Source organism: Ictalurus furcatus, chromosome 10, assembly GCF_023375685.1.
Source record: "Ictalurus furcatus strain D&B chromosome 10, Billie_1.0, whole genome shotgun sequence".
Classification (NCBI taxonomy): domain Eukaryota; kingdom Metazoa; phylum Chordata; class Actinopteri; order Siluriformes; family Ictaluridae; genus Ictalurus; species Ictalurus furcatus.
In genome coordinates, this window is record NC_071264.1 from 22033579 (window position 1) to 22046523 (window position 12945).

The 12945-nt window shown below is 38.6% G+C and overlaps 1 protein-coding gene across 1 annotated transcript in view; it reads left to right on the forward strand.

The window, feature by feature from the left end:
* The window catches only part of lrrk1 (leucine-rich repeat kinase 1), a 122074-nt gene that overhangs the window by 30024 nt on the left and 79105 nt on the right, over nt 1-12945 (forward strand). The window contains exons 4-10 of the mRNA XM_053635604.1: nt 233-404; nt 2329-2508; nt 4523-4671; nt 6929-7155; nt 10849-10976; nt 12140-12303; nt 12535-12672. Of these exons, the coding sequence (XP_053491579.1) occupies nt 233-404; nt 2329-2508; nt 4523-4671; nt 6929-7155; nt 10849-10976; nt 12140-12303; nt 12535-12672 (1158 nt within the window). The remainder of the gene's footprint in view (nt 1-232; nt 405-2328; nt 2509-4522; nt 4672-6928; nt 7156-10848; nt 10977-12139; nt 12304-12534; nt 12673-12945) is intronic.

Consider the following 12945-nt stretch of genomic DNA (forward strand, 5'->3'; position numbering starts at 1 on the left):
TTATAAGTGATTATACTACAGTGCTATTGAATTGTCAGATCTGATTGGTCAGATGGTATTTATTGAAATAATTTTCTATAACAGGTCTGACAGTAGTGTGCACTATTTATTTTTATTGTTTTGTACCACTCACTATTTTGCTGTATTGTATTGTGTTAGGAAAGTTTTTCACAGTTATAGGTGTTCGAGTAACATTCCACTGATGTATATAAATATTTATGTTTGCTTGCAGCTAGAGCTCCTGTCTGCTGCCAGTCAGCATGGTGACATGGAGAGTGTTCGGTTCCTGTTGAAGGATGCTCGGGTTCAATTTCCTCAGGAACCCAATGAAGGGAACCCAGCTATCTTGGCTGCGCATTACGGCCATCACTCAGTGGTTCAAGAGCTGCTGGACTCCATTCCATGTAAGTGAAGACTCATCTGCTCTGTTGCACTCTTGAGACCATATATTTTGCCTGATTTCTTTCTTGTATTAAAGTATTAAAGCATGTTAAAATATTTTTTCAGTGTAAATGATCAATCTGGGTTGTGCTACGGTGCAGTTATAGTTAATTATTTATTTCTCATTTGATAACAGAATTGTAATCAAGCCATTTGTTAGGAAGTTGCATTTTATGTGTCTAAAACTGAGCTTTTTGGGGATGTGGTGAACGAGGCTGGACTTCAGGATGAGGAAGTAGAGGTGGATCTAAGTAGCTTCTTTTTAATGTCATGGCACACATGTGCAAGATGTTTAAATTTGGCAACTCTTGAGTTCCAAACAAGAGGGGTTCAGTTTAATTTTTTGCAGGGGTGTGGTACATCCCCATCTTTGATGATGTTTTACTGGCCTAACTGGATTTTCCGTTCACAAGGAACTGAAAAGCGAAAACTCACAATCTTATTAGACCTTCCCCTTGCTCAAGGTTCCACCTAGTGTGCCAGGGAGGCACTGCTTCTTGTCCAACTTGTGATTAAATCATGCCAGTTCTTCCTGTTGAGCTTTTTAGATCTACACTAGATACATATCCATGGAATGTGGCAGGTGGTACTTTTAATCCAAAAGGCATAATTATATTTTCAAACAAGTTTTTGCTTGTGTGAAAATAGTATTATGCCTTTTGGATTAAAAGTTGCACCTGCCACATTCCAACGGTACATTGCTTGGTCTTGATTTTAAAGCTCATCTATGTGCTGGATGGTGTTGACATTAACCTCTACATTGGAGACTGAAATAGCATTTAGCTATGGACAGTAGGGATTAATGGAATTGCTCAACTCGCAAAATGGAAACGTTGATAACCGGCAATTAGCCGTTGGTGTGTTCAAGATGGGGAAAAAAGCTCCCTACTCACCCAGTAATCAGAGTGTTGAGTGTTTTGCAAAGGATGCTGCCTTCTGAGATCTTTTCATCTGACCATTGTTGAAGGTGTAAGCATGTATTCTTTACCATTGTATTCTAAAAGCATCGTGTGTAGCTGATCTGTAAAAAAAAAAAGTGAGGTTTGACAAAGGTTTTATTTTTGAAAGCATTTTATTAAGTTTAGCTGAACAGACCTTAAGAGTTAGTGACAGTGTATGTTGGGCATGATCATATATGCTGTTATATATCATATATCATATATGCTGACTTTAAATGGTAAATGACGCACTTATATAGCGCTTTTATCCAAAGCGCTTTACACTGTGTCTCATTCACCCATACACTCGCACACCAATGGTAGCAGAGCTGCCATGCAAGGCGCTAACTTGCCATCGGGGGCAACTTGGGGTTCAGTGTCTTGCACAAGGACATTTCGGCATGTGGAATCATGTGGGCTGGGAATCGAACCGCCAATCCTACGATTAGTGGATTAGTGGACTAGTGGACAACCTGCTCTACCACCTGAGCCACAGCCAAGAATGTAAAAAAAAAAACCCTTACGGGTCCGTTTCTGGCTTGCAAACTGATACCCTCTATTTTTGACTTCTCAGAAAGGGAAATCAGCAAGGCATAGCTGTAATCTTTTTTTTTTCTTTTTTTTTTTTTTTAAAGTTCTACTACTTCCTTCAGGGCTACATTTGTGGGTGGCTGTGGCTCAGGTGGTAGAGCGGGTTGTCCACTAATCATAGGGTTGGCAGTTCGATTCTCTGCCCACATTTATCCACATGCTGAAGTGTCCTTGGGCAAGACACTGAACCCCATGTTTCTCCCGATGGCCTTGCATGTGTGATTGTGTGTGGATGGGTGAATGAGAAACAGTGTAAAGCGCTATGTAGACTGCTAAGGTTAAAAAGCGCTTTATAAGTGCAAACCATTTACATATATGTTCTAGACTAAATGTCCCTCCTTGTGTCACCTTTCTTTAGCTCCATGTATGCATAAAGATCTGTTGAACTGGATGCTGGCGACAGCATGTCAGCAGGGCCATTTAGAGGTGGTGAAGCTGCTGGTTCTCAATTACCAGGCAGATGCAGAGGACTGCGCCCTACACAGTGACGAATTTGCAGTTATTACTGGCCTGCCGCTGTATGCTGCAGCCAGGGCAGGTATTTTAACACCAAACTCAGTTTGGAATCATACAGTTTTCCCAGACTACCACATACTGTAATTACTAGTAATGAAATGTTAGTACATACCTTGTGAAGAATTTTCTAAATCATTTTCATGCACATACACTATATTGGCAAATATTTGTGGACTCCTGACAACCACACCCATATATGGTTCTTCTCCAAACTGTTGCCACAAAGTTGAAGCACACAATTGCCTAGGATGTCTTTCTATGCTTTAACATTAAGATTTCCTTCATTGGAATTAAGAGGCTCAACCATGTTCCAGTATGACAATGCCCCTGTGCACAAAGCAAGCTCCATGAAGACATGATTTGCCAAGGTTGGTGTGGAAGATCTCGAGTGTCCTCCACAGAGCCCTGACCTCAACCCCACTGAACACCTATTGGATACCATTGGATACCCAAACTGGAACACCAACTGCGCACCCAAGCCTCCTCACCAATCACCAGTGCCTGACCTCACTAATGCTCTTGTGACTGAATGTGCACAAATCCCCACAGCTATGCTCTAAAATCTAGTGGAAAACCTTCCCAGAAGAGTCGAGGTTATTGTAACAGCAATGGGGGGGAGTATATCTGGAATGGGATGTTCAAAAAACATATATGGGTGTTATAGTAAGGTGTTGACAAACTTTTGGCCATACAGTGTCACTGGCATGTCAGAAATTCAACTGACTTGTAGCATATTCAACGGAAGAAGTTTTATCTGCTAGAGCCAGAGTTTCCTCTGCAGTTTTGCAGGTTTTAATTCTAGGAAGTGAAACACCTGTACGTGCCACATAGCTGACTACATAACAGTATCTCCTCAAAATTATTTCACATGGATGTCATCATGTCATCATAACAGTCAGTAACCATCCGTTATCCTGAATAGAACTGTAACTGCTACCAAAACCACAGAAATGTGCTGCATTGCAATACAGTATTGCATATTGTATTGTCCCAAGGGCCTCAGTTCCCTCAACCTGAAATGGTGCGCATGGTTGAAGAAAATATGCTTTTAAATTCAAATGATTAGTGCTGCATGGAGTTTTTAAAAAACGGTCCATGCCACACTGTTTTACCTTTAAGGAAACCAGGGCCTTTGGGGCATGTCAAACTGTAGGACATACTGTGTGTGAGCTTGCAAAATATTGCAAAAAAGCTTACAAAATGTGTTCTGCAAGAGAAAGCAGTGCTATAGAGCCTTCCTAGAAGATGAAGTCGTTGTTTAAGTTACATTTATTCATTTGGCTGATGCTTTTATGCAAAGGCCCAGCACTGGAAGTTTGATAGTCATGGCATTTGATCTAACAGTGTTCTGATCCCTAGCCCAAAGCCTTAACTAATGCGCCATCAATGCCCAGTTTAATTATTCGTTCAAGTCAAGTCAAGTGGCTTTATTGTCATTTCCACCATATACAACTGGTACAGTACACAGTGAAACGAAACAGTGGTGCTACATAAAACAAAACAGGACTACAAGAGACTAGACAGAACTAAATAAGACTTACACATTTTTACATAAAATACATATGCAAATATGTGCAAATATCACAAGACAGTACCGTAAGTACTAAAACAGGACAATAGGCACAGTAAGAGACAGTGTAGCACCAACCAGTACACAGATCTAGTATAGTTCTAGTATAATAGTTTTAACTATTCTTTTTAGCATGTTACCTACATTACATTGGTTAAACAGTATAAACTCTACTTTAAGGGGTTTATTGATATATGTCCAAGAAGCACAGTGAAGATGTTCTTTGAAATGTGGTGCAATCAGGCTAACAGTGTCTGATTGGGTATTTGGTCCGATCTGAAGCCACAGCCTCAAATCAGGTTAGGGGATTTTCATACAGTAACCTATTTTCCTTCTTTGATCCTGGTAACACAAGAAATAGTTCCTCTTTAAGGCTAAAGAGCGAGGCAAGAGCGAGTCTTACACTTCCTGTTGTAGCGTCGCCGTGATTCAAAGTAATCTCACACCTCTTTGCGTCCTGCTTCAGGAAATAAGGAGATAGCTAGGTTTTTGCTGGAGAATGGAGCCTACTTCTCTTCGTACACGTTGATGGACCACGGCAAGTTCACGCAGGAGCTGCTGAGAGAGCGCCTGGTAGAGGACAGAGACACACGTGGTGATGGGAGAGTGCAGCAAGTGAGCCTACTTAACTGTTTACTCAGTCTTGGTTTACAAACACGCCAGTGGTTTAGTCACATCGTTTTTAGAGCTACTTAATGTGGATTTATTTGCAGTCTGAATCTTCTGTATTTTCAGAACTGTTAACATTTGCTCAGTTTAGCTCGCTTATAAATATTACATTTGAGGATACAATCGATTGTAGATGCATTGAAACTTTAAAATCCATTGAAATGTGGTCAAAGGTTAATAATTCTATAATGTTATGTACCACAGACAGCAATTTTAGGAATAGTGCTATACTAAAGCACAGAAGGTGAAAACTGTCACGTTCCTAAGCAAAGAAAATTATGAAGATTCAGGAACATATTTTTTATCAGAAAATGTGATGTTTCAGATTTGTTTTATCTATTTATCCATGCTTATATAGATGTTTAGCTAGATTTACCTACCCTTGTTAATGTTTAAGTTGATTGATCTACCAATGCCAATTTTAGCTAGATTTATCTATACAGGATATTTAGCTAGATTTTTTACACATGCTAAATTTTTTTTAGCTAAATTAATTTATCTGTGCTAACATTTAGCTATGTTTCTCTACCCACAGTAATACAATTATATTTATTTACCCATGTTACCATTTAGTTCATTTATCTACCCAATGCTAATGTTTAAGTATATTTATTTACCCATGCCAAAATTTAGCGAAAATTATCTACACATACTAACATTTAACTATAATTATTTACCTATGCCAATGTTGGTGCATGGTGCTAATGCACGGTGGCTTACTGGTTAGCACGTTTGCCTCACATCTCCAGGGTTGGGGGTTCGAGTCCTACCACCTTGTGTGTGTGGAGTTTGCATGTTCTACCGATGCTTCAGGGGTTTTCCCCAGGTACTCCAATTTCCTCCCCCACTCCAAAGACATGCGTTGTAGGCTGATTGGTATCTCTAAATTGTCCATAGTGTGTGAATTTGTGTGTGATTGTGCTCTGTGATGGGTTGGCACACTATCCAGAGTTCCCCCCGCCTCTTGCCCCGTGTCCCAGGCTCCAGGCTCCCTGCGACCCTGTGTAAGATAAGCTGTACAGAAAATGGATGGATGGAATATTGAGCTAGATTTATCTTCACATGCTAATATTCAAGATTTTTTTAAAAATCTTTTTCAATATTTAGATATTTTTGTCCCACCCAATATTTAAGTAGAATAATCTACTTAATAATCATGCTTATATTCAGTCAGCTTTTTTTACCCATGGTGTTTTTTAGATTTATTTATTTATGTAAATACTTGCCCTTATTCATCCACCCATGCTAATCTATAGTGCTTTTTATCTACCCGCACTAATATTTAGCTACATTTATCTACTCATGCCATTTTATAGCTATGCTAATAGCTATATGTATCTACCAATGCTAATTTTTAACTGTATTTATCTACCTAGGTTGATTTTTAAGTAAAGTTATTTTTAGTTACCCATTCTTATATTTCTTTATCTATGCTAATACTTGGCTAAGTTTATCTACCCAATACCCTAATATATATTTGTATTTGTCTGGCCACTGTAATATTTAGCTAGATTTATCTACCCATGCTTCATAAATCAAAATCACAGTATGACACATTTTTCTACTTAAAATGATGTTCAGCAAATTAGAAAAAAAAATAGATTATGCGATAATGCAAGTTCCTGTTGATCACATGACTTGTGGGATGTTCCAGATATTTCATAGGGATGAATGTGTTCAGTTAACAAGGTTGAATAAATGTGAACTAGAACATACAGTTTTCATTCTTATAATGGATGAGTCATGAAAAAGTGTCTTCTAGGCACGAGATGTTAAAATTGATTCACACATTAATGCAAATATAATAAGTGTTGTTATAGTGGACTGGGGCTGGGGAAAATAGTGTAAATGTGTTGTAGATAGGTTTTATTAGCATTAACATTTTATTATTTATTTGAAACATCCACATACGTTGTTGTGAGAGACACATTACCAATGTTTAAAATATATTTTACCTTAATTTCACATACACCATTTTACGTGTAATATCAGTTGGACATAATGGGACCCCAGTGGTGGAATCACCATTTTAATAAGATCAAGGAAAGCATGTTATTTTCTACTCTGATGAAATCATCCTCTGTGGAATGGTGTGCGTGTGTGTATCTGTGTATGTATATGAGTGAGGGATGTCTCTGTGGGAGAGATATTGGTACTATTGAACGTGGATTAATATTTGCCTTCTCTGAATCCTCATCTGCAGCCTGTGAGTGTGCAGTGGTCAGGGTTAAAGCTGCCATGGTTGGAGTTGGACTGGTTTCTGGATGTTTCCTCCAGGATCACAGTGCTGGATGTATCACACAACAGTCTGAGCTCTCTGCCCTCAGTGGTGCCGTGGGGCCTCATAAACCTGCACACACTCAACCTCTCACACAACAAACTCAAAGAACTGCACACACCCCAATCCTCTCAGGAGATCATCTGCATCAGGTACAGTACAACACAAAACAAGGTCAACCTGCATAAGTGTTTTAAAATGTGTGCGCACATGATACGTTGTGTGCAAAAGTTTAGGCACCCCTCACCTTTTTGCGTTTTGAAGTGAAAAGAAAATGACCATTTTTACAAATGTTAATGCACAGTTCCTTTATATTTGATAAAAATTCGAAGAAGGAAAAAAAGTAATTTGTGGTGCAAAGGTTTGGACACTCTTCCAGTTGTAAAGTCTTATAACTACTCACTCAGGTCAAGAATTGTCATTAGGGGTTACTGTACAGCGGACACTAGGAATTCTCGGACTCTTCAAACTGAAGAAAATGTCTTAATGACAATATATATAATTCATTACAAATCAAAGTATTATTTTTAACTAAGTATTTCTGATTTTTGAACGTTTTTTTTTTCTTTAAAGTCCCTGTGAAGTGCCTTGAAATGTACCGCATTATTCGATGTGTTGACGTAATTTCCACTGGAGCAGGAAGTCCGGCTGGGACATATCAAGTGTTTCCCCCCCTTTTTAAATAGCCAGTAGTGTTAACTTACTTCACAGCCTGGGCTAAGCTGTACTTGACAGTTAGTACCATAGATGCAAGCCAGAGCAATAAAGTGAATGAATTCAAGCCATTTCTTTCTTATCCAACTTACACAGTTGGAAAACTGAATAAAATGCATGCGTTCAAACAGCCAAAAACACATTTACGACCCATGCTTGCTGATATGATTTCTCTCGCTCGACAACAACAATTTCAGGAAGGTGATTTCAGGAACGGGACGCTTCAGATTCTAGAGAGCATTTCATTGGACAGAAAATCTGATGAGAAGAGAAGTCCAGAATGATGTCATCAAAATTGTTGATCCGTATAGGTGGTAGAGAGAGACTGTAAATTTTGAATGCATACTGTATATCTTCTAAATGTGAATTTTGTCATTGTTTTGGAGCAAACTAACTTATAGCTAACCTTAAGGCTGACATATTCATACTAATATGTTTGATTTCATAGGGACTTTAGGTTATTTACCCACAGTAATGTTTTGTCTCTGTTGATATTCACCTTGTGGATCCAAAATCTATATAAAATTTTTTAAATTCAAGCCTATGCAACACAAAATCAGGCCAAATCCTCAGTTTCTTTTGCTCTCTTTACTTCATTCATTGACTACATTTACATGGACAGCAGTAATCTAATTATTGGCCTTACTCTGAGTAAGACAATATTGTGATTAAGGTGTTTACATGAGCCACTTTTAGACTATTCCTTTCATGTACCCGTTTTACATGTTAGAACATAGAACATAGATCGATTAACAGCACACGTCATTACGTCACCGTGCCACTCCGTCCGACGTTCCCTCCAGAATTTCACGTATCAACATACAGTTCGTCTTCGTTATGGTTCCGTATACGGTTTTGGGTGTTTTTATTAAAAAATTTTACGAACGCTTCAAGTGCAGTTAATTGTTTGTCATGCTATACGTGCAAATAGACGACTGCTTAAAGCTGTGGGCTGCATCCCAAACCGCGTACTTACCGTCTATATAGTAGCCGTGATACATGTATTTCTCCTACTACAGGCCTATAGTAGGCAAGTACGCGGTTTGGGACGCAGCCGTGCTCTCCTGTTGCCGTAAAACGGTTGAGCACTGCCGTGTGTGTATGTGTCCTGTCGCAAAACGTGGTGAAAACTCTTACACAACGTTAATAATGTGATTAAGGTGTTTACATGTGTGTAATACACGTCGATAATGCGACTAAAACAGGAATACTCCACATGTCTTAATTCAGTTTTTGTGTTTACTTCGAGTATGTCCTTAATCGGATTAAGGTAATTAAAAATTGCTGTTTACATGCTAGTTTCTTAATCAGAGTATTGTTTTAATCGGGTTAATAGTGGATTATTGTTGTCCATGTGAACGCACTGATTGTTATACAGTATGCACTACATAGTCAGGAGAATGCTATTTGAGTATCAGCCAGAGAAAAACAGTGACACTGATGAGGGTCTGCTTTTAAACTATGTGTTTGCACATAAGGTTGGCACGTAATTCTAATAAAATATGTGAATATAAAAGGCTATGTAATCCAATATGATGTGATACGATGTGCAGTAATGTATGTTGTAGCAGTAATGAACAGACAACACAAAATGACAACATTCTGAATGTATTTCGCAATTAACAATCAATCATATGACAGTAAATAAATATGCCTGTTATATAAATAATATAAATGAGTCAGTATTTTGTGAAATTTTCCAAAGATTAATAACACTGAAGTCACTATTATAAAATATTATTTCACCATCTAATTTTTACAAGAACATTGTCATATTTCAGTATTACCACCAAATCACAAAACAAACCTTTGTATATGCTGTACACTTTAATTCGATTCATAATCCACGGAGATGTCATGAGCAAGATGTTTTAAGCTACGATACTCCTCTTACACCAACATGGGGAAACAAACTAAACAGTCTTCAAGTTTTTAAAAGAATGGCTTTGTAACTACAGCTGGCTGATCGCTACTTAATAGGTTTACATCCAGTCTGTTGTATTAGCTCCCTCTTCAAGAAATGGAAAGTAGTTTGTGAAAGGGAGTGTTTGTTTGGCATGGCTGAGAGACAGTGTGGCTGTTGGCTGGGGATTCTGGTAGCTCTCAAACTACGTGCTTATAAGCAGCTATGTGTATTGATATGTATCAGAAAACACCTACTCGTTCTTGGGCTGAACATTTGTATTGATCTATTCCTACTTTAAATGCACAAATTAAGCTACCCAAACAAAAAGAACACTGTGTCAGTTATTCCCTAGTACTTGGTTATACCTTCCCTCACCTGTCAAGTAAGCATTCCATCAGTGGCTTAAGATACCACTAGATCCTATCAGCCCACTATCTATATGCGCAATTCAGCTAAGGTTTGTTGGATCCCAGTGTTTCACCTGCTGTTCTAAATAATCCCAAATTTCTCCACTGTTTACAGAACAGATTAATCTGTGTCATCATTGTCACACCGGCAAATTCGGCAACTTCCATTGACGGGTGTCCTTTTGCCATACCAAATATGATAACTCTCTTATTGTTCTTTTCCCAAGCCATTTCATAAAGCACTGTCTCTGTCAATGCTGATCTTCATGTGTTTTGAACACAACGGACAGTCCAGTTTTTATACTGCATTCATTCAGGTGTGTGTAGGTATTGCACAATAAAGTGCTGTAATTGGTGGGAGTGGCAATTTTTTATTTTTTTGTTTTTATCCAGGAAGCTCAAAATGTTCTAAAATTTGAATAGTATTCAAAGAGTGAAATTCCTTTTCGGATTCTCACTGCCACCTGCGTTTCTTTAGTTTACTTGAAATGAAGATGTCTTCCTTCTGAGACATCTGCAGGATGTACAGCATATTTACATTTATCAGACACCCTTATGCAGAGGGACTTACAGAAGTGCTTTACAGTCTCCATCAGAAAAATATCTCCATATTAGTTCATGAGGTCATCATCTAAAAATACTATCAAGCTAATTTTCCTATTATAGTTGTGTATTTGTATTCAGTTATTATAATATAATTTTCTATTTAAATATTTGTTATCCTGAAATTCCTGTAAAATCTCCTCCTTTATTTCACTGCTCTGTATGTGTGTGTGTGTGTGTGTGTGTGTGTGTGTGTTTGTGTGTGGCCTATGAAGATTACGCGAGGTCAATCTGTGTGAGAATGAATTGGAGAGTCTGCCAGTTGGCTTGCTGCATCTCAGCCAGATCCAGAGACTCCTCGCAGCCAAGAACAAACTCAGCATCCTTTTCAGCATCCCTAATGGTACACACACACACACACACACACACACACACATATATACAGATATACATAAATATACACAGAGTTTGGAACAGGTTATTTAGAAAAACTCATTATATTGAGTGAGATGTGATTAGTTAGAACCTGTCATGTTTAATTCACAGGTTCTCTAGTAAGATTTTAAGCTCGCTCTATTTAAAAAAAAAAAAAAGTTTGTGTGACCAGTTTGCGGCGTCAAATGAAATCCCTATAAAGGATTTCAGGGGGAAAATGTTACAGTTTTAGCGGTTTAAGCCATATAAATGTGCATGTAATGATGACTTAATACAAATATTTTGCAAATCATTATTCACAGCTCAGATGTAACTAACTCAACACAGCTGTAGAGAATTTGTGCAGTGGCTTATCAATTACATGTGATTCTATCTTTGAATTTATGGCCATTTTTTTATCGCTCGTGTGATACCCAGAAGCAGCACTGGCTGACAGTTTAACTATATACTGAAATTTATGTTTTGGGCTGTAAATACACTCACAAAAACTATGGAATGCCATTTGATGCCAAATATGTAAATATGATATTATTCATGGGGGTTAGTGTGTGTTGTTTGCCTCGCACCTCCATGGTTGAGGTTCAAATCCTGCCTCCGCCCTGTGTGTGGAGTTTTTATGTTCTCCCCGTGCTTTGTGGGTTTCCTTCCCCGGTCCAAAGCCGTGCGCTGTAGGCTACTTGGCATTTCCAAATTGTCCATAGTGTGTGAATGTGTGTGTGAGTGTGCCCCGCGATTGGTTGGCCCCCCGTTCAGGGTGTCCCGTGCCTTGTGCACCGAGTTCCCTAGGGTTGGGTTCCAGGCTCCCCCGTGAGCCTGTGTAGGATAAGTAGTACAGAAAATGGACTGATGGATGGACACTATTCATAATCAACAGAAAGTTTTTATTTCCTTGCACACAGAGATCACGGACAGAATTTTATCTGCATGAACTTCTCAGAAAATCTTAAGCTGATTCTGAATACCAATAACTTTCCTTGCATTAATATTGACATAACTTTAACTTAAATTACGGACTTTGAATATGGCCTTTTAAGAATATGTTGTGTGCGTAAATAACAACTAAATTGCCGTTTTCTCTCTCTCTCTCTCTCTCTCTCTCTCTCTCTCTTTCTCTCTCTCTTTCACCGGCAGGCACTAACTGGATTGGGCTGCGGAGGCTTCAGGAGCTGGACGTGTCCGATAACCACCTGATTGATCTCCCGTTCCGCGTGCTGCATTGCTTCAAGTCCCTCAACAGCCTCAATATCAGCAAGAACAGGCTAAGCCTATTCCCGGACCCCTGGGCCTGTCCTCTGGTGTGTTCATGTACACATTCCTTTCTTTCCCTGTCACACAATGTGTATGTTTTTTATGATTAAAATCAAAATGGAACACTTTCTTTTTTAGCACTGGCATATCCTGCTGTTTATATGATCAAATATCAGCGGGCTGTGTCTCTGTTGTATACGGTACTGATTTCTGGAGCCTTCTTTTTCCTTTACATTTTCCATTTCTAGTGTAATCAAACTGTCACTTTATTTATGTAGAAAATCTGCAAAGCTGCATCCAACCAGATCCAGAGTCTCCCTGACACAATCTCTATCTTCTGGAGGACCCACCTGAAGGAGGTGGACTTCTCAGAGAACGCCCTGAAGGAGCTGCCCTCCTACATATTTGAGCTCGAGGTGAGTACATTTCTTTTAATGTGCATCTTAATGAGCCTGACTTCCACGCAGCACATAGGCGATGTTAGATAACATCGCCTAAAAGATAAACCATTCTTATTTGCCGATTTGTGTCTATTATTTAAGGAATGAAGAGGTAAATAGAAAAACAGTTGACAATGTGGTGTAATGCAGCATGACTTGAAGTAGACTTGATTATCTTCCTATAACAGTGTTAACGTTGACATTTTTAAAAAAATAAATAAAAAATTAAAGAATAGCCTGCCATTTATA